The sequence below is a fragment of the Anoplopoma fimbria genome, chromosome 20 (genome assembly GCF_027596085.1).
Source record: "Anoplopoma fimbria isolate UVic2021 breed Golden Eagle Sablefish chromosome 20, Afim_UVic_2022, whole genome shotgun sequence".
Taxonomy (NCBI): Eukaryota; Metazoa; Chordata; class Actinopteri; order Perciformes; family Anoplopomatidae; genus Anoplopoma; species Anoplopoma fimbria.
The window spans coordinates 26,312,466-26,335,028 of record NC_072468.1 but is presented as its reverse complement, the minus strand read 5'-3'; the positions used below and the strand labels follow the sequence as shown (position 1 = coordinate 26,335,028).

General features: G+C 37.8%; 1 protein-coding gene across 1 annotated transcript; it reads left to right on the top strand.

Annotated features, from left to right (window-relative positions):
* The first annotated feature begins 468 nt into the window (after positions 1-468).
* capn7 (calpain 7) lies at positions 469-21,149 on the top strand. The gene is made up of 21 exons (XM_054621137.1): positions 469-800; positions 3,298-3,406; positions 5,097-5,254; positions 5,358-5,425; positions 5,562-5,795; positions 6,801-6,887; positions 7,923-8,049; positions 8,795-8,880; positions 9,666-9,759; positions 10,314-10,460; positions 10,839-10,945; positions 11,092-11,212; positions 11,437-11,581; positions 12,201-12,300; positions 12,390-12,525; positions 12,619-12,694; positions 13,624-13,769; positions 15,789-15,851; positions 15,947-16,077; positions 17,366-17,458; positions 18,502-21,149. The coding sequence occupies exons 1-21, from the start codon at positions 699-701 to the stop codon at positions 18,644-18,646; spliced, it is 2,475 nt and encodes an 824-aa protein (XP_054477112.1). The 5' UTR covers positions 469-698; the 3' UTR covers positions 18,647-21,149.
* The last annotated feature ends 1,414 nt before the right edge of the window (positions 21,150-22,563 follow it).

Sequence of the window (22,563 nt, the reverse complement as noted above, 5' to 3'; positions counted from 1 at the left end):
TATTGTGCTCATGGATCTGGTAACTGTTTCTCTCTTGTCAGAGCTTAATCAGTCTTTACAGCTGGGGCAGTTCAGGGACCAAAGGCTACTGGATTGGCCTGAGAGTTGAAGACGGGAGATGGAAGTGGGTCGACGGAGGATCGATATATATATATATTATATATATATATATATATATATATATATATATATATATATATATACATATATATATACATATATATATATAGTTGAATATATATATATATATATATATATATATATATATATATATATATATATATATATATATATATATATATATATATATATATATATATATATATATATATATATATATATACATATATATCGTTTTTCATTTAATTTGTCCCAAAAGTTATCAAAAATTCGTTCTTCCTTACTGCCCTGAACGCAACACACTCACAGTCCTCTACTGCGCCTGCGCGGACCGTGACAACCCGGAAGCACCATGGTTGTTTTGGTCTCTGCTGGTGTAGAACAGTCACCTGTCAGAAGGTAAAGCCACACTTCAACTGCACAGTCCTGTCCGCTGGTTCGAGGAGCCTCTTGAGGATAAACATTGTTATGATTCATCCACGTTGATGAAACAAACTGTGGAGTTGGAGACGGACATTTATAGTTACGTTTAACGGGAGCTAACAGCTAGCTAGCCTGTTAGCTCTCCTGTCAGCAGCATGGACAGCTCTGCGCTGGAGCTCGATGCTGTGACGTTTGCCAAAACCGCTGTCACCTACGACCAGGGTGGCAAATACAACGAGGCTGTGTTCTACTACAAGGTGAGCATCATCTTATCTCATCTTATCTCATCTTAAACAGCTGCTACCTGTCTACCTGAGCTCCAGGTACCCGGATGTAAACATTCACTTTCACTTATTGGATTGTTCCTCATGTTCTGTGTATCAAACTACAGCAACATGTGATTTTTTACCTTTTAATACATTTATATATTTTTATAATATTATTTATAATATTATTTATAATCACTACTATCAAACTATCACTTCACCTTTACATTATTTTATATAATTTATATTTATGTGTTATAATTTTTTAATAATAATAATAATAATAATAATAATACATTTTATTCATATTATATGTTTTTTATTTTTAATAATATTTTTAATAATTTGCAATTATTATTAATGTCTTGGAGTTACAAGAAGAGACCATTCAATTACTTTATTTTATTAACAATTTAGATTTAATTATAATTCATTATAATTAATAATAATAATAATAATAATAATACATTTTATTCATACCTTTACAGACATTTAATAATATATATAATATTATATATAACCACTACTATCAAACTATCACTTCACCTTTACATTATTTTATAAGAAAACTGAATACTTTATGTGTTTTAAGTATTTTTATCTTATCTCATCTTATCTCATCTTAAACAGCTGCTACCTGTCTACCTGAGCTTCAGGTACCCGGATGTAAACATTCACTTTCACTTATTGGATTGTTCCTCATGTTCTGTGTATCAAACTACAGCAACATGTGATTTTTTACCTTTTAATACATTTATATATTTTTATAATATTATTTATAATATTATTTATAACCACTACTATCAAACTATCACTTCACCTTTACATTATTTTATAAGAAAACTGAATACTTTATAATGTTTTAAGTATTTTTAATTTTATTTTATTTTAATAATATTTTACAATAATTTAATTATTATTAATGTATTGGAGTTACAAGAAGAGACCATTATTTTTAATTACTTTATTTTATTTAATTTAGATTTACATTATAATTTTTAATAATAATAATAATAATAATAATAATACATTTTATTCATATTCATGTTTTACAGACATTTTTAATAATAGTTTTAATAATTTGCAATTATTATTAATGTATTGGAGTTACAAGAGAGACCATTTAATTACTTTATTTTATTAACAATTTAGACCTGTTTTACATTTTATTCTACTTCATTTACATTATTTTATTAAATCTGTTAACATTGTGTGCTCCACTGAGTTTTTAAAGACACTGTGTATCAAACTGCAACATGTGATTTTTACCTTTTAATACATTTATATATTTTTATAATATTATTTTATAATATTATTTATAACCACAACTATCAAACTATCACTTCACCTTTACATTAATTTTATATAATTTAGAATACATTATAATTCTGTATTTTAATATAATAATAATAATAATAATACATTTTATTCATATCATATGTTTTTTTATTTTTAATAATATTTTTAATAATTTGCAATTATTATTAATGTATTGGAGTTACAAGAAGAGACCATTCAATTACTGTATTTTATTAACAATTTAGATTTACATTATAATTCTGTTAATAATAATAATAATAATAATAATAATAATACATTTTATTCATAGAGCGCTTTACAGACATTTAATAATATATATAATATTATATATAACCACTACTATCAAACTATCACTTCACCTTTACATTATTTTATAAGAAAACTGCATACTTTATGTGTTTTAAGTATTTTTATGTTTCTATAAATCTATAAAACACAACCTATATTCATGTTTTTAATTTTTAATTTATAAGAGATCTATACTGCAATTATTATTAATGTCTTGGAGTTACAAGAAGAGACTATTTAATTACTTTAATTCTGTTAACATTGTGTGCTCCACTTGTTAAATACCCTTCTACTTATTACCTATATTGTTGTACAACAATAACAAAACAAAAGACTTACTGATTGTTTTACACCTGTTTACATAAAAAAATATGTACATACAGTACCAGTCAAAAGTTTGGACACACCTTCTCATTCAATGGTTTTTCTTTATTTTTATTTTTTTCTACATTGTAGATTAATATTGAAGACATCCAAACTATGAAGGAACACATATGGAATTATGTGGTAAACAAACAAATGCTCAACAAACCAGAATATGTTTTATATTTTACATTCTTCAAAGTAGTTGAATGAGAAGGTGTGTCCAAACTTTTGACTGGTACTGTATATTTCACACAGTAATATACATTTACTAAAACGCAATTATTATTTATTTAACACATTATTTTATGTTATATTTTATACATGTTGTATTTGATCCCTATATTAACTTTTTAACTATTTTATGTCTTAGATTCTCATTTTTCACTCTTGTGATTTCTTTCAGTCTGAGATCTGACATATTAATTGTCAACTACTGCTTCTCTCTAATTGTTGTGCATATGACAATAATGAACTTGAAACTGCATCCTCTGGATTTATTTATTTTTTGCTACAGGAGGCAGCCCAGGCCCTGATATATGCCGGCATGGCAGGGTCCAAACTGGATGGAATCCAGGACAAAGTGAATGAGTACTTGGATCGAGTCCAAGCCCTCCACAATGCGGGTAAGATCAGCTGACAAGAGACTCAGGGGATCCACTGTTTTTATTATTATTGCTGATCCTAGTTTTCATCATTAGAGTGACATATGAGCAGTGAAAAGAAACCGAGGGTTCAGTGTTTTGTTCAAGGGCACTTAGACCAGACTTCCTTTAGGAATCAAACAGTTTCTACTAGTTCTACACTACTTTCTTTCCAACTTAATTGCTGTTGTTTTATCTTTATTAGCCCCCGGAACTGCTTCACATCTACACAGTTGCACAAATGCATGGCAGATTCATCTGACATTGTGTACTAACTGTTTAGCTCGACATTGCATTTTGCGATGTAAAATATTGCACCAAATTTGCTTTCTACTCTACAAATAGTTTATGCCTGAAATTTTTAACAGCCGAAAATTTCCCCAATTCAATGGTTTGCAGAAACGTGGTCCCTTACATTTTTATTGGTCACACATTATCAGTCTTCTGACACTGCGAATTGTTTTGCATAGAGTGAAACATGGACAAGGCCCATTGCTTTCACAATACATGCTCTTGGGAACTCAATCAAAAACAAAAACAGAACAAAAACTCAAAATGGAGACTTTTGGCAATGTCTTCAATTGAAAAAGTTTCTGTTCAGCATTAAAAGCAGGAGTTTTTTTCTCCCTTTACTTTATGTGTTAAATGTTATCATTCATCCTTCGTTACTGTTAATGTTATCTGATCTGAAGGGGAAGTGCTTGTGATTAGTAATACGTTTTGTTCAGGACTGTTACTAAATCAACCCTAAGGACACACTTTTCCATGACTCACCTCACACTATGGGTGTGCCTGTGTGTGTGTGTGTGTGTGTGCGTGTGCGTGTGCGTGTGTGTGTGTGTGTGTGTGTGTGTGTGTGTGTGTGTGTGTGTGTGTGTGTGTGTGTGTGTGTGTGTGCGACTGTGCAGATGGGTGTGACCACAGAAACGGGAGTGTCCCGTTTTGTTATACAGCCAGTGGATGACGTCTAGTTGTTGCATGTTCCTGCTCTTTCTTTTCATTCATTTTTTTATTCTCATGAACTTTTTTGTAATGTTCATATTGTTTTATTTTTTTCTAATCCACCCAGGAAAAAAATAGAAATACAAGTTTTCTCATTATGCTTATAATACTAGTGCTGTTGCTAAAGAATATCTCCAGTCTGAACCGGACGTTTAAAACCAAATGATTCCACCCTCACTCATATGAATGGGATAGACAAAATATCAGAAACTACCTTTTAATAAAACACAAACTGCTGCCTCCAAAATGATCAGACAGTTGAATCAGCACCTTTTTAAAACGGTTTCAACACCGAACACCAAAACCTTCATGAGTGGGAGGATTCGTTCGAGGCTGCTGTATCAACTTGGTGCTCCAAATACTGAGTGAAATGGCTACTTTAAACTTTGTTTGAAAGATTAAATGTAGTTGTATAACTTTTTAACCAAAGACATTTTAAAGATGTGTTCTGCAAGCTTATGGCAATAAATATATATAAATAAAATATAATTATTATTATATATATATGTATATGTGTATATATGCATGTAAATATGTATATTTGCACATATATATGTATCTATGTATGGATGTATGGATACATGTATAGCTGAAGTGAACATGGGAGATCTTTTCACAAAGTATATGTTTTATTTCCTTAACCATTCCTTCTCTTGACCTCTGACCCCAGTCCAGCCCCAGAAGAGCGACCCGCTGAAGTCCCGGCAGCAGGTGGACCTGGAGCGCTCCCACTTCCTGGTCACCCAGGCCTTCGAGGAAGACGAGAAGGGAAATGACGACGAAGCCGTTGAGCTGTACACTCAGGCTGTGGAGCTGTGCATTAACGCGGTAGCTCTCTCTCTCTCTCTCTCTCTCTCTCTCTCTCTATCATTGTTTATTTCACATTTTACTCCTGCTTCTACGTCTGTTTCTCCTTCTGTGTTTGCAACAGTCCAACGAGACATCGGACCAGGCGCTGCAGACCAAGCTGAAGCAGCTGGCACGTCAAGCTTTAGACAGGTGAATGTGAAAACAAGTGTTGTCGTCTTGTTGTGAAGCAAAAGAAAAGAGTGGTTATGATTGTTCAATGTATTTTTCTGTTATTGCTAAAAAAGAACAATCAGTATAAAAAAGGTTCTCCTCTTTGATCTTTCAGGGCGGAGGGCCTTAAAGAGTCCCAGTCCAGATCAACTCTAACTCAGGACAGGGCGGGGCTTCCTGGAGCCAAGCCCAGCACCGGTGCCAGTTCTGGGGGACCGGTTCGACAGTTCTTCCCCCTCGGGCCAGACTTCAGCCTCCAGGACCGACCGCAGCCCCAGCCGGTCCGGGCGGTCCAGTCCAGCGAGCCCCAGGGTCAGCGCTACACGACCGACGAGATCGAGGTTCTCAGGTGAGCCGACACACCGATCCTCGTAGACCTGGAAGACTCTGAGAGGAGCCGTTCAAGTGTTGCGTCTAAAAAAACACCTCCTCACTCCTCACACACCTGCCGTTACTAAGCAACCAAAACCTGCACTCTGGAATGATGATGAACTTTAGCAGAAAACATAACTGAATAAATTCAAAACAAAGAAATGGATTTCTGGCCCTGTAAATCCCTTACAGTAGCTTTGGCTGAGGGTTTTGTGACATCTGGAAAGGGTAAAGCAGGTCCTGTCAATCTAATTGGTTAATTCTTGTCACATGACCTGTAGTGCGCTTGCCTCATTCGAAATAGTCTTTACATTTTAGTGTGCTGTGGTTTTGAGTACACAGAATGATGTATTTGTGCTCTGCCCCTTTCAGCACTTTCAAGGAAAAGTACAATAGTATTAGAGAAATTTGTAATATCTCAGCAAACAAGTCCTGAAAATGTTTTTAATCCGTGAAATTTTACATTTTTGTCTAATCAGTCAAGGTAAAGGTGGATTTAAATATTTGAAAATGTGGGAGATCTGATCTTAGTTTGTGAATATGTGACTGTTAAAAATTGAATGCAAACAATTCAGATGCAATGTGACCTGATATCTGATATTGAAACAGAACTGAAAAAGAAACAACACCACGTAGGAGTTCAAATTTAGTTCAGGATGTCATTTCGACATTTTGTGAAATACCATAGTGGCATCTTTATCTTGGACTAACCTGTTTCCACCAGAAACAAGTGTTTGGTCAGTGAGAATGTCCTGGAAATGTTTAAAGTTAAGGTGAGAAGACTGTTAGATTAAAGGAAAAAGGATCATTACTTTGGCGCCCTCTAATGGTGGTGTGACGTCACTACACGTCAATAGAAAAATAAATGTTCAGCACACTGAAGACAAGTCTGAAATAGTTTATTTTTTTAAAATAAAAAGCAACAGAACTTCTTAAAAACAAGCTGCTCTGTTACACTAACCTTTTTCTTCTTCATTTTCAGGAGTACCTCCACCATCAACGGCATAGCCTACGTGCCCTTCATGAGCGTGGACCTGAGGGAGCGATTCGCCTTTCCCGTCCCTTTCTCGTGAGTTTGCTTTCTGTTATTTATTTTCAGGGTTTTTTTTGGTTAGCAGCACAGTGTCAAAGCTAATACTTACACTCAAGTTGTTACATCAGCTTTTTATTTTGAATGTCACTGAGTTGTTTTTCCTCAACAAACACCTGTAGCATTGAAGGAAAAAGGTTTCTACATCTGCATTATGAACCTATTACCTGTTGTACATAACATAATATCTATTCTAGCACTGTACAGCAAGAAAATGGCAAACAACACACATACATGTATTCATACTAAAAAGAAAACTGTGATACAAATTCAAAGTTTTGCAATAGGCCATGCCAATATAAACTAAAAAAGTTGACATAATTAATTGGCTCTTACAGCCTTACATGTAAATTATACGTATTATAGGAAGATCAATATGTTTTTTATGGGATGCTCCTGATGCACTGAAGGAACAAGATAATATCAGGAATTTTATGAACAAAAATAGTTTGAAATAAGGCTTCGTGAGAAGACCACACAATGAAATGTCATGTTTTTATTTGATTTCTTCCTCTTCAAATATCTATAAATGATGAAACTGGAGGCCTCAATTAATTGTACATACAGTCTAAATTGCATTATTTTGTCATATTTGTTCAAATTGTCAATATATCCTGACATCAGTACATGAGACAGATCATCTGTGAAAAAGTAATTTTCCTCTGCCTTCTTTTAGTGTCCTTAATGGCGAGAAAAATCAACCAATCAGAGCCAAAGAGTCTCTAACTCAGCTGTCAATCACTGCTCATGAAGCTCGTTAACAATGCTGATCAAATATGAATGACGTCTCTGTTTCTCTTCTCAAATGTTTTCAGGAACATATTTTAGTTTTCTGTTTAGCTGTAAAATGAGAAAGTTTAAAAAAAACCGGATCAAAACTTCCTCAAACCTTAAATGCAGTTTAGTGTGACGGACAAACATTGAATGAGTGGCTGCTTGCTGTGTCAGTAGATCTGAAATAATTACTTAAACACGGACTCTAACTCTTGGTTTTGTTTTTATTCTTCTCACCAGGGACAAAACAGGGAAACTGGCGCTGTCCCCCAAACAGAAAGCCATCTTCGCCCGCTGGGTCCGTCCAGACGAGATCTGCAATAACCCCACCATGATCATGTCTGTGTCCAGCTTCAGCATCAAACAGGTCAGTGTGTTTCAAACCTTCTTTAATTGTTAAAATCAGCCAGTAGGGGGCACCAAGTTCTCACAAATCTAGGATATTTAGTGTAGATAAAATAACCTTTACAGAGTATAAACATTCAGCATTCTCAACAGTTTGTATTTAACCGTTCAACTTATTTAGTGTTTTTATTTTTATGTAAATGTATGTGTTAATGTGTATGGATACTGTCTTCATAGAATAGCAGCTGTATTACTGGCATACACTTGTCAAAAACTTAACTTTAAATGTAGTATTTATACATTAAAATGTCTAAAAAAGACCAGAGCTGTGTTATATATTTTATTGAGTTATGTATTTAAACTATCCCAAATGTTTCTAACAATGTTCAAAGCAGAAAATCTATCATTTTCTTCAAGGTAAAGGTGCGTTTCATTTGCTCACCTTTACCTCCTCTGGTTTCTCTAACTTCCTGTGAAACATCAGATGATTCGTCAGAGTGAGGAAGAAAGTTAGCAAAGTTAACGTTATGTCAGCTAACTATACTTGCGGCTATTTCATTAAAATGAAAAGACATAATGTGAATAAACAAGACTGAACATAACCGTAAATAAATCGTAAACTGTTAACATTATTTGAACCTGAGAAACTTCACATAGATATTTCACAAAGAGAACAACAACATCACTAAAGTCTGTCTTTTGTTATTGTCTTGACTGAGGAACCCTTAACTTGTGTGATTAATGTGATCTCTCTCCTTTTTGTCCAGACGGTGGTGTCTGACTGTTCCTTTGTGGCGTCTCTCGCCATCAGTGCGGCCTACGAGAGGCGCTACAACAAGAAGCTCATCACCAGGTAATGTTAACTGCTTTTTGAAGGCAGGTACATCTACATACAGTTCTTCATACTCTTAAAGGATTTTGTGCAGTTGTTTCAGACCAAAAAACCCCCAAAATATTCAGTTTTTCATATTCCATATACTTTTGGAAACGATATAACATCATATTTTGTCTCAAACAAACAACATTTACTTCATCATTAAACAGAAATCCATCAATGTCAATGTAGATATTGTCAAAGTAAGTTTTGGCACAAGTAACAATCGTGTACATTTTACATTTTTACATATACTGTGTTACTTTAACTCGTAAGGTTTTTGCTTTTCTATTTATTTGCACTTATTTCTTACTTTGTGTGCTGCAACATCTGAATCCCCCCCCCCTAAGGATCAATAAAGTCTTATCTTATATTATCTTATGGCATACATTAAACTGAAGTACATTTACAATAAAAAACCTGCATCATATACATTACATTTGGGACCTTGAGTGTCTAATATTAAGAAGTAGATAAAAAGCCAGTATTGTGTCTAATGTCATTGAAGCTACGTTGCACATCTGCTGCATCTGACTATTGCAGTTTCTAACCTTTTTAAATAAAGGCCAACATGGGCTTAGTATATGCATACTTAAAAAAATAAATTAGATTCAACCTTGAGATTTTAATTGTGTGTTGTGTGTGTGTTGTGTGTGTGTGTGTGTGTGTGTGTGTGTGTGTGTGTGTGTGTGTGTGTGTGTGTGTGTGTGTGTGTGTGTGTGTGTGTGTGTGTGTGTGTGTGTGTGTGTGTGTGTGTGTCACAGCGTCATCTACCCTCAGAACAGACGAGGAGAACCAGAGTATAACCCCTGTGGGAAATACATGGTCAAGCTCCACATCAACGGAGTTCCCAGGAAGGTAAAAGACGAAGAACCATGACCAGTTCACCTAAATAAATAAAACACTAACGAATGCATCACAAGACACACAACACACAGAAGAATGTGTATCTGCACACACACATTTTGGAGACAAGGGTAAAAGTGAATGTGATGAACTTAATAAACTAAAACATGGACAAGAGGAAGGGTACCCGCTCCCTTTCGTAGATATGAAGGGCTCTTTCTAAGCTAACGAAAACACAACAAATCTATGTTCTGGTGATTAAACACTAAAGAAAACATTGTTATGAATATTATATTCCATTTCTGCTAATAGAGCCCCCTAAAATGCTAAACACTGGCCCTTTAATTCACAGAAATGTGAATTATCATGTAGCTTAATTTATCAAAATGCAAAATAAAAACATCAGGTTTTTGTTCATAGCTGTTTCTATTGATTCATTATTTAATTTACTATAAAATATATGTGCAATTTGAAGGAAATGGCAGCATATAGACAAACTACTGATGAAGTACCAGTCCTGATCTTCTCTTTTAATAATCACACTCGACCTCCACCTTCCTCTCCAGGTGATCATAGACGACTACCTGCCGGTGGATCGTAACGGAGAGCTGCTGTGCTCGTACTCCAGCAACAGGAACGAGCTCTGGGTCTCCCTGACAGAGAAGGCCTACATGAAGGTGATGGGAGGCTACGACTTCCCCGGCTCCAACTCGGTGAGTGCAGGCGGAGAAACCAGGGAATCCAACTATTTTTCTTTAGATAGTTATTTTACCGGCTTGCCGATTTTCAGAGGAATCAGGAGCAAAAACCTGTGTGACAGAGCTTTAAAGCTTAAATCTGTTTTCTTTATTCACACAGTCATACATGTATCCCTTAATGTTGTGAATTAGACCGGCTGGGAGTTTGTAATTAAACACTTCAGAGTCACTACCACGTCTTGAAAGGTTTCTAAATTGCACAAAAATCTGCAAAGGGTTTTCGAAAATATTAGCAGGCGAGTCACTCTCTGCAGACATCAAACCGAACACAAACCAGAGTCTGATGCTTGTCAATAAGTAAGTTCATGAAAAATAATTGGTCCTGTGTTACAGAACATCGATCTGCACGCGCTCACCGGCTGGATCCCTGAACGCATCGCCATGCACTCAGACAATCAGTCCTTCAGCAAGGACGACACTTTCCGCATGCTCTACCAGAGGTACGCAACACGCAAACACACACAGATAACAACAGTGATTTCCTAGTTAGAAAAAAACCTCCTCTTCACCTTCTTTGCCTCTGTACACGTGGCTTCATCTCTGTTTTTATTCTCTCCTCTCTCTTTCTCTCTCTCCTCGTTGCCAGGTTTCACAGGGGCGACGTCCTCGTCACCACGGCAACAGGGGTGATGACAGAGGAAGAAGGGGAGAAATGGGGTTTAGTGCCAACACACGCCTACGCTGTCCTCGACATCAGGGATCACAAGGTTAGCATTAAAGTAGCATTAGCGGTTCATGAAATCGATGTATATTTACCATCAGAGGGAATGTGGATGTTATGTGGAATCTCATGGGTGTGAGTGGTGAAGTCAGTTGCTTTAAGTGCAGTTTGGATTGAAGCAATGCAATGGCATGATGGTACATCCACAGCCCAAATAATAAAGCTGCTTAACCTGTAAAGTCCTTTTGTTCTGGTGTGTTGTTTCTGTAGGGAATGCGTTTCCTGCAGCTGAAGAACCCGTGGAGTCATCTGCGGTGGAAGGGCCGTTACAGCGAGAGAGACGAGAAGAACTGGACACCGGAGCTCCTCAAGTACCTCAACTTTGACCCCAAAACAGCACAGAAGTTTGATAACGGTAATTGTTTTTTTTTTCCTAAATCAAATACCAACAATTTGGAGAAAAAAGAAATTAACTTAAATTTTCTATGATGTGTTTCAATTTTGTGCTGCTGCTCTTTGGGACAAATTGTCTCATAAACCGTTTGTTGACGGACGTTTTGAAGCCTCGATTTTGGCGATTTCCGTGTCGTCATCTTGGAATACGGCCGTTGTCCTGTTGTTTTTTTGCAGCCAATAAACAAAAGTTAACATATTTTGAATGCAAAGGAGTGACATAGGCACGCACAATACGGCAGCGATCACAGTAGCCCCGCCCTAAAGCATCCCCTGCTTTATGGTCTGTTTGACTCTAAATGGAGCATCATTTACTAAATGAACATCATGCTGTATTGAAGAAGACTTGAAACTAGAGATTGAGACCATAAACTCATGTTTACAATGTTTACTGAGGGAATAAATCAAGAGAGAAGTAGAGTCATTTTCTCATAGACTTCTATACAACCAGAGGAGTCGCCCCCTGATAGAGAGAATGCAGGTTTTAAGACACTTCCGCCATTGACTTCACTACAGCGGGGCTTCTGCTGTGGCAGTGAGCTCCATCAAACACATATATTTTCCTCTGTGTTGCCCTCCAGGTGTTTTCTGGATCTGCTGGGAGGACCTCTGTCAGTACTATGACGTCATCTACCTGAGCTGGAACCCCGCCCTGTTCAAAGACTCCTCCTGTATTCACAGGTGTGTGTTTATTCAGCATGTTACCTCAACATATATATCGATTGTGAGTGTGTGTGTGCTCAGTGCGCCGGTGTGTGTGCGTTCTGCAGTAGCTGGGATGGGAAGCAGGGCCCAGTGAAGGACGTCTACAGTCTGGCCAACAATCCCCAGTACAAGCTGGAGGTCCAGTGTCCGACGGGGGGGGCTGCTGTGTGGGTGCTGCTCACCAGACACATCACTGACAAGGTAGAGAGACAGTCATGTGTTTACCAGTAATAATATGATGATGATGTCGGGCTTCACTTTAATCTGATGACTGTTCTCTGTTTGTTCGTTCAGGATGATTTTGCACAAAACAGGGAGTTTATCACTCTTGTTGTTTACAAGACGGAAGGGAAGAAGGTTTACTACCCAGGTAAGGTTTGAAAGACGTTTTCTCTCTGTGACGCTGAGCTATGAGATTTGTTACGTAGATGAGAGGCAGCAGGAGTTTGAAAGTCGTTGTTTCTGCAACTCACAACAAGGTCTCACCCTCTGAACACCAAAACCCATCGGCGGATGGAAAATAATGTTTTCTTTAAACAAAATAAACCAGAAGCTGTAAAAATTTGTCAGAATTTCATCTTTACAACGGTCCTTGAACACATCATTTGTGACAAACACTTCTGTCAGAAAAACAAACTGAAACTAATCTTAAAATTGTGATATTTCACAAAAACTTTTTATTCTACTTGTCTCTTTTAAAATGTGGCCTAAAAAAGAACATTTACTTTTAAATAGATTGTGTAAAAAACATTAAATTCTGAGCTCCTCAGTTCAACTAGGAAGCCATGATTGATTCATTTGAGAGCAACAGTCATGTGACAACAAATCTGTGAAGGTTTGACTGGCTGCTGAACACAGAGCAGAGAGGAGAGGCTGGAAGTAGAGGTTGTACAAATGTAAAAAGTTAAATGTATATAGCTAATAGAGCCTCCATTTTCTTCCCAACATTGGTAACACTTTGGAACAATGTTGGATATATAGATTCCATTGTTTTAATGTTTAGGAATTATCAAAGAAATTCTTTTAATTCTTTTATTTAGGATTAAGGGCATTACAACTGTGTTATTCTGCGCTAAAGACATGTTTGAGTTCTCTCTGCTTCTAGTCATGGTAGTTCTGTTTCCATAGAGGAGCAGTATTTTATATTGAAGTGAAAATCAAGAACACAGAGAGAAAAATGTGACAGAAACAGCTTGAAGGGTTCAGAGTGTTAAATAAAAACAAACCTTTTGTGTCCATGAGAAACTCAGCAGTGTTAAAAGAAACTTGTTATTCACCATAAATGAACCTCCTCCACAGCCGACCCCCCTCCTTACATCGACGGCATCCGTATCAACAGCCCCCACTACCTGACCAAGATGAGGCTGACCAGTGCAGGAACACACACCTTCACACTGGTGGTGTCCCAGTACGAGAAACAGAACACCATCAACTACACACTGCGGGTGAGACAGAAACTTTGGTTTAACTTTATTTCTTTTTTATCCCCAGTTTAGAGAAAGCTTTTTGTATATCGAGGTACATGAACTGTTTATGTGTACAAAGTTCTTATATAGATATTTAAACATATGCAATACAATACACTGTGCAATTATAGTTATAATAGTTCTTCTGTGGATTCTTTACTGTTTTTATTGCTTATTTATAATACTAAAAATGTCCACGCTGCGGGACTAATAAAGGATTATCTTATCTTATCTTATCTTAAACCTACTGAACGAACCTTCACTGTTAGTACAGTGAAGGTTTCCCATGCATCCTGGAAACCTGGAAACAGTTGATCAGTTCTCCTTGGTAGCACATGGAAAATGTGAAAAAATGGAAAATTTCCTGGAAATTCATATGTAGAACATTCTCTAATTTTGCTTTAGCAAAGATTGAATTATCAGAGCTCCCAATAATCAATAAAGCTACCACCTGAGAGGAGCTAAGTCACGTTCAGGATCATATTGAAGTTAGAATGGTAGTTAATAATTGAGAGTATTCAGGATTCTTGCTCATGTTGTTAAGTTGTAGTGCTGGCTAGCTTGTTTTGCAGGTGTGTTTGCATTATTCTATGCTTAAAATGTCCTGTAGAAATTCCTGGAAAAAGAAAAGTGAGATGGTGTATATATTTAAAAACACACACACACACACACACACACACACACACACACACACACACACACACACACACAAAGTACAGTAGAGTTTAAGAAGCCGTGTCAGTCTTAAAGCAGAGCAGAATGTCTGCTTTTGTTCTAGTCTGTGTATTGCAGGTTTAAGAACACGACTCCTTTCCTGTGTGTGTGTGTGTGTGTGTGTGTGTGTGTGTGTGTGTGTGTGTGTGTGTGTGTGTGTGTGTGTGTGTGTGTGTGTGTGTGTGTGTGTGTGTGTGTGTGTGTGTGTGTGTGTGTGACCCAAATCTATTTTTCTGTCATCTATAATTCATGTTCTCCTCTTGCTAACTGAAGAGCTGTTTATACTGAAATCATGATAGAAAACATTCACCCTGATCTTCATGCTGATGTAACACGTATGTAACAGATCTACTGTACATACTGCAAGACTGACTGACTGTCTGACTGTCTGTCTGACTGACTCTCCTGTTCTTGTTCCCTCTCCCTCTCTCCCCCTCTCTCTCTCTCCCCTCTCCCTCTCTCTCCTCTCTCTCTCTCTCTCTCTCTCCCTCTCCCTCTCTCTCTCCTCTCTCTCTCTCCCTCTCTCTCTCCCTCCCTCCCTCTCTCTCTCTCCCTCCCTCCCTCTCTCTCCCCTCTCTGTCTCTCTCTCCTCCCTCTCTCTCTCCTCTCTCTCTCTCTCTCTCTCTCCCCTCTCTCCTCTCCCCTCTCTCTCCTCCTCTCTCTCTCCCTCTCTCTCTCCCTCTCTCTCTCCCTCTCTCTCTCTCCCTCTCTGTCTCTCTCCTCTCTCCCTCTCTCTCTCCCTCTCTCTCTCTCCCCCTCCCCTCTCTCTCCTCTCTCTCCCCCTCTCTCCTCTCCCTCTCCCTCTCCCTCTCCCCCTCTCCTCTCTCCCCCCCTCCCCCCTCCCTCCCTCAGCGTTTCTCTCTGAACCCGTCTTTAGAATATCTTCTTCTGTGTGTTGTCCGTTGAGTCTCCAGCAGAGATCAAAGCGCTGAAGTGAAACATCTCTCTTGTGCACATATTCATGAATAAATTAACAGCTTCGTTACAAAGTGAGAAATCCACCATTTGGAACCATGTAACACTTTGTCTGACAAAGCTGCCGATAACGAGGAAGCAATATTAAGTAGTTTATGTTTGATCCATAGATTGTTTCTTTTAATCTTTTATTCACAAGCTTTCTAACCCAACGTTGTCTCTTCATATTTATATTTCTCTCTGCTTCTTGTTGACTTTCCTGCTTTATAAAACTCTTGACCCGTCTGTCTCATATTTATTTATTAAATCCCGTTTTACCCACCAGATTTATTTTAATTGTTAAACAAAAGGTCATGTTTCTCTCTGTAGGTGTACTCCGGATGCAAATTCACCTTCTCCAAGATCCCAAATCCCTTCACTCAAACCAAAAGGGTATGTAACCACACACCCCAACACACACAATGTGCTTCATCTCTCCTTTAATCTTTATTCATGGTGTTTATTTGGGTCTCTGCTTCTGCCTTCAGATCAACGGTCAGTGGAAGGGGCCCAGCGCTGGAGGCTGTGGGAACAACAAAGACTCCTACAAACACAACCCCATCTACCAGATCAACCTGGAGCGACCGGGGCCGCTGCTCGTTGAGCTCCGAGGGTCCAGGTCAGGCTTCATACAGACATATATCAACGGCACTAATATCTGACGATGATGAGGCAATTTGCCTTCAGATTATTATTCAAAGGTTGTCGTCTATAAGAAGCTCCAATGCAGCTTTACACGTCAGTCAGCTTCAGTTGTACTTGATAGCAGTGATCGAAAACCTCGACTCATTTGGGTGTCAGCTCCACCTCCAGTTCTTAGTCTGGGTTTCTAAATGCTGCTTCAGGAAAGTCAACGAAGTCATCTGCTGGGAAAACACAATTTGTTTAAATAGAAAAACATTTGAGAACATGTAATTAAGGTATCAGAATGGTAACGTATGTACTGAAATTGCAGCATCTTCTTTTTCACATTTAGCTGGATATAAAACTGTGAGCAGTCATGTTACAAAATCATGCAAATAAATAATGGTGCTCCTTCAGATGCCATTTTATTTAGTGTGCCGACTTACTGAATGACTCATTATCAGGATGACTCAGTGACTTTTTACTAACACCCAATGATCTTCTGGATCTTTGTCCTCGTCCGTCTCTTGCCTGCTCTCACTCACACACACACTCACAAACACACTCACACACACACACACACACACACACACACACACAAACACACTCACACACACACACACACACACACACACCAGGATGACTCAGTGATTTCGGTGTGTTAGATTCTCTGCACCACAGACAGGATCGTACCAGAGTGTCTCAACGTTGTGTTTGAGACCCCGTCTGGGATCACTAAGTAGGCCGACAGGATCACAAGAGTTTTCTAAGACTTGACTCATTAACAGTATTTTGTCGTGTCAAATATTAAATCGGTCTGAAAAGCAAAAGTAAAATGTGTTTTTGGTTAGATTTCTGAAATCAGGTCTGTGTTTAACACAAGTTAGAGAGATTTTAACATTTTGTTGGACAATATAAAATATGTCAGTAAACACACCTTTGGGGAATTTAGAAGCTTTTACATGTCATAAAAAAAGAGTCTGAATAAATGACTAGAACACTAGTCGTCCTATAGATTAGTGGTGACCGTGGTGTAGTTTCTTTACAGCCTAACAGTAGCTTCAAAAAACATTAAAGTGATGTTCATATGTGAAGATTATCTTGCTGAACAAAATGTGGAAATGATCTGCTATAATCCTAATTCCAATGGAAGAATCCCATTGGCTTCTTGTGGAGAGAAGCAGTGATGCTAACTGGATTTTTGAGGAATGTCTGAGTTCATAAAGTTCCCTTAAGTCTGTGTGTAAGCCGGTAGTTACCCCCCTCTGGTTGTCTGTCTGCAGGCAGTACAGCGTTGGCTTTGAGATGGTGACGGTGTCGACGGTGGGGGATCCCGGCCCGGCTGCCTCCCAGAAGAAGAACAGTGGAGATTACAGGTACAGAGTTTAATAAACACAAACACTGAGGAGCTGAGGAGGAAGTGACAGTGTTCACAGTCTGGTACAGACAGAGCAGACACTGTACTGTTACAAAAAATGTGAAAAGTAATAACAGATTTAAAAGCTTGGAGAGAAGCCTTAATAAGCATATTCCAAATGACAGATAATTGAGAGAAGACATTTAGCGTTATGCTTTCATGAAGTCATTTTCCAGATATTTACTCGTCCTCTAAAGTTAATTATGATGATACTATATCATCATGAAGTCTGAAGTGTAATTATAGTTTTTTAATTGTTATTTTTTGTGATCAAATACTCCAAATGCAATTCACATTTTCTATTCACGTAATGTTGCTAAATGTCAAATTAAAGTTTTATTGTGAAGAAACACAGTGATGTTAATATCCGATGTCTCTCACTAGAACCTTGTCTGTGTCCTTCAGGACCTTCAGGATTAATTTCCTCCCTCATAAAACTAGCACAGGCAAAATATATATGTTATTATTTATCAGAAAGTTATTTGGAGACCTGCAATGCGTACATCCATCCCCTCCTCTCATTTCTCTGTTTGTACATCCTCCATTCCTCTCCTCGCCTCCTCTCCTTGCTTCTTGGATGCGAGTGGAGAAGTCGAGGAAGCGATACCAGGACATTTGTGCTTCATAGGCGTCACTTTAAAGAGACATTAATTCAATTTGACGTGTTGCACAGCTGCTTCCGCCACGGTTTGTATATTCCAGCTGTGTGTCAGGCCTCTTTCCCCAAAGGATACACCTGTGCATCCTCGCTCATAGCTCCTCCACTAAGCCTCCTTTCTTCTCAAAATGCATTTCAGGAATTGAGATGTTGCACTGACATACGTTTCCTGGAGACTAAGACATCTAACTCCGAAACTTCTAAAGTACCGATAGAAGAACTCTTTTTACTCATTTGTTACTGATTACCATGTAGAACCGAGTTCTGGGGGCATCCTTACCCACAATGCTTTGCTGCTGTTTGTTGACCTCTGTAGAGCCTGAAAGTCTCTCTCTTTTTTCCAGGTGTGGCTTCTGCTACATGGAGGCGGACCTCGTCCCAGCAGGCCTCTACAACGTCATCCCCACCACCTTCCTCCCCAAACAGGAAGGACCCTTCTTCTTGGACTTTGCCAGCACCTCCCCCCTCAAGGTCTCTCAGCTCCAGTGAAGATGGAGCTGGGAGAGAGGACACTGGGCAGGGACTGGGAGGGAGGTACTGGTAAAAGGTATCGTTGGATGTGATGAGGTTATCAAGGCCTCAATAAAACACAAAGACCTCAGAATGTGTCCGAGCCTTTTCCTCAGCTTCTCTCGCTGAAACCTTTACTGAGGACGGATTGTGGGCTTGAACTTCAATGATGGTTTGATGATACCACGCATGACAAGTGAAGAAACATCAACAAGGAGCTTCAGTAGGGAATGAAACCCATCAAAAGTCAAGGCGCTTTGACGCACAACATAAAAAACACTTCTATCAAGAATGAAAAGATGAAAGTTATAGTCACAGAGAGCTTTCTTTTGCCAAAATAAGATAAAGTATTGAGCATAGACTTCCTCGTTCTCGTGGCTCTCATGAGATGACAGTGATAATATGACCACATCCTGGACTCGACAGGATGCAGAGAAGTAACAGGGTTAAAAATGAACACCAGCCGACCGCTGCACACTCCTTTCAGTTTCAGCTTTGCTGAAATGAGCACCTCAACAGTTCAGAAGCATCCAGGAAGAGAGCCGAGCTTTGAAGTGTAGTTAACGTAGTGGCTACACAACTTCCTGGACCGTCATGTGATGCCATGGGGCCCAATAATGTTTTTTCCCATAGACTTACATGAGGAAAGAATGGCTGTAAATCAACGGATACATTTTTTGAGGCAAAAAAAGCCCTTTTTTTAAAAATCTTTACATCACATTATCACTTCTCCACGTAAAGCAGAAGGAAGAACTGTTGTAGAAATCAATCTGGTCCCAGATATAAATACAACAAAATAAGATAATAAGCAAGAAACCAGGAAGAAATACAGTTTAGGGTCATGATAACTCCTTTTTATGGAAAGCTGTGGAAACAAACTCGTGCTTCAGATGCTCACTACTGCAAAACAAGCTGAGAAGAAGAAGTTGGTTGATACTGGCAGCCGCGATGCCAAACAAATGTAGGCCTCAGTCGCCCCTTTCTGTTGGTTTTGCTTTACCTTACGCTGATCGGATAGATTTGAATAGTCTGGAGACTCGTACAAAACAGTAAAAGCTGTTTAAAAAAAAGTCTGCAAGGAAGAAGGAACAGTAAGTTTCTTTAAATGACCGTGAAGGTTGTTTTTTTAAATCTCAGGAGCAGCACCACAGGGAATCCAGTAGGGCAGCAGTTGAATGATGATGTCTCTTCATGTGGACAGGTATCACAAACTGTATGTGTTATACCTGTGTGTGTGTGTGTGTGTGTGTGTGTGTGTGTGCATATGCATGACTGTCACTATCAACCTTCTAAAGGTAAGGAAATGAAAATGTATTGCCAAGTACACATACTCTGTTTACTTTGTTTTGTTGACATACTGCACTTTTTTTCATTTGTCATTATGATTGCTGTCAAACGAAATATATGGAAAATAAAATGTCACTTTGTTTCTTCAACGCAAGCAGTTTAAACGGTTTTCAGGAAGCTGCTCACCTTGTTTCCTCCCCTTGTTTCCTCCCCTTGTGTTGAACTATGGAAAGGTTCACCCATCAGCAGTATGTCCTGTACAAATGTTATGTGAGATTTCTTTTATTTTTTTGGGGGGTCACACTTCTTCATTTCCTTTCCAGAATTCAAATGAAAAGTCTACGACGGACGGCTGACACTTTTGCATCGCCCTTTAGTTACAGATGTTTACATGGAGGGTTGATGGTAAAGTGAGTCTGAGTGCAGTGAACAGGAGGGTTAGTGTTGGGGCTTCTCTACGTGTCGTCACATGAAGTTGTTCTGTGTTTACGGAGCGCGATCCACACCTGGAAGCTGCTCGAGTGAATCCAAAGCCAAACATAATGCAACTTGTTTTGTCTGAACTGTTAAAAAAAAAACCAAAATTTTGATTTACGTTGATATAGAACATCAGCATTAACAGGACGGAGTGCAAAAACGTTTTCACAATATAATCCACAAAACTTTTTTTTTTACGTTTTCATTATGTTAACACACTTTGGCTTTGCTTTACGATCATTCAATTTTTTTTATGTCCCATGAAAAAGCCGCTGAGTTCACATTATTCATGTGCAAATGTTGGGCCTGGTTCATTGAAATGCTTCTTGGGAGCATGGAGACACTTTTCACTCATAACAGTTAACAATAATTCAAAACAGAGCCATCGCTGACTGTAAATTCACTATAAATGCTGTTGTGCTTAAAGGTTGAAATGTTTAATTCAGAGTGAAATATAGCTTTAAACAACCATAGCCAAGTATTTTTGTCAAATATCCATTTGTTGAATGATTGTCTAACTCTGTTATTATTATGAATGCCATATCTCTCTGTTAACATATTAAGTTATGTCATTTTAATTGGCAACATGCCGAATAATTTAAATTGTGCAGCAGGACAATCTTGCAACCTGTTGTGTGAATGATGATGTAATGTTTGCGGAACTTGCACTAAATGTTGGGTCGACTAACGTGTTCAAACTTCGAATACAGAAAATGGTATCTGCTTCTGTCTGGGCTCTTTTGTTGTTTATTTATTTGGTAGGGGCTTTTATTTTGATAGAGCCAGCAACAGTTATCAGATCTACTTTTTCTCTCAGATAAATCGTGTAAAAAGTAAATTTGATTAACGATCTCAACATGCTAACTTGCCAAAAAGAAAACTTTACTAATTCCTGGGGTTGTTGGCATCTTGTGACATTTAATGAAAAAAAGTAATAGTATTATGAAAACAGTCATACTATAGTATGTTGAAAAAAAATTCATAGTATAGTATGTCGAAAAAACCTATGAAAAATTATGCCTAAAAAAGTCATATTATTGTATGTCGAAATAAGTCATAGTGTAGTATGATGAAAAAAGTCATAGTATAGTATGTCGAAAATAGCTATAAAAACATCATAGTATAGAATGTTGAAATAAGTCATAGTATTGCATGTTGCACAAACTATGACATCACTTCTGGGTGTGGTTGCAGGTACAACAAGCTCAAAACCTTAAAGGGAGACAGTGTAGCTAAGATAACGGCACATTGAAATTAACTTCTCATTCCTTTAAGCAATAATTTGTTATTTTTTCTTTCAAACGTTCTACCTAAAGTTAGCTGATATCGGCCACCATAAGCTACATAAGTAATACTGTAAAATACCAACGTGTATTGAAATCAATTTTTTTGGAGGCATAACAATTTAGAAGGAGTACCACACGTTCAATTTCTTCCTCCCTCCAGCTCATGAAAAAACTGAAGGGTGTCCACGTGTAGTGGTATTGCATTTGGTTGATTTCTATCATTTGTGACAGATAGAGAAAGATACGTACATCTGAAAATATGACTGCCACACATAGTTAACTTATAAAAGTAAATATTTAAATTAGGAAGTGAAAATTATATTGCTTTTACAAGATATTTGTGGTCATATTTATAGTCTGAACCAAAACTTAACCATTTTATTTCTTATGCTACATCAGTACACTTTAGGAACAATTATTGCTGGGACCTCTCCAGAAGATTGCAGATGGAAATTGAATATCCAGGGATCAACATAATAGACCGGTGGCGCAAGATAGTTATGCAGCTCCCTAGTGCACGATAATAACTAGTTGTGGAACACATTATGTGTTTAAATATATAATTTTTAAACAGTTCTTTTAAACACTGGAGGATCCATCGTACCCAAATCTGAACATTTACATTCACATCTGCAGAAAACACAACGTAGTAATGCATCAAATACAGGAGCATAAAGCAGGTTAAGACACAATTTATTTATTAAACATCTCCACACGTGACTTTAATTCCTTGAACATCACCTCTGCATGGTTTACAGAATGCTAAGTGCCATTTAACAGTAATAAATGATCATAATTAACAGTTATATGAATTTATTTAATAGATAAAGCACTTTTAAAATGAGG

Bases quoted from the DNA above. Each gene is read 5' to 3' on its own strand.
- capn7 (XM_054621137.1), top strand. From the start codon at position 699: ATGGACAGCTCTGCGCTGGAGCTCGATGCTGTGACGTTTGCCAAAACC. The intron at 801-3,297 runs GTGAGCATCATC...TTTTTGCTACAG, and splicing joins AGGCTGTGTTCTACTACAAG to GAGGCAGCCCAGGCCCTGAT. The intron at 10,946-11,091 runs GTACGCAACACG...CCTCGTTGCCAG, and splicing joins TTCCGCATGCTCTACCAGAG to GTTTCACAGGGGCGACGTCC.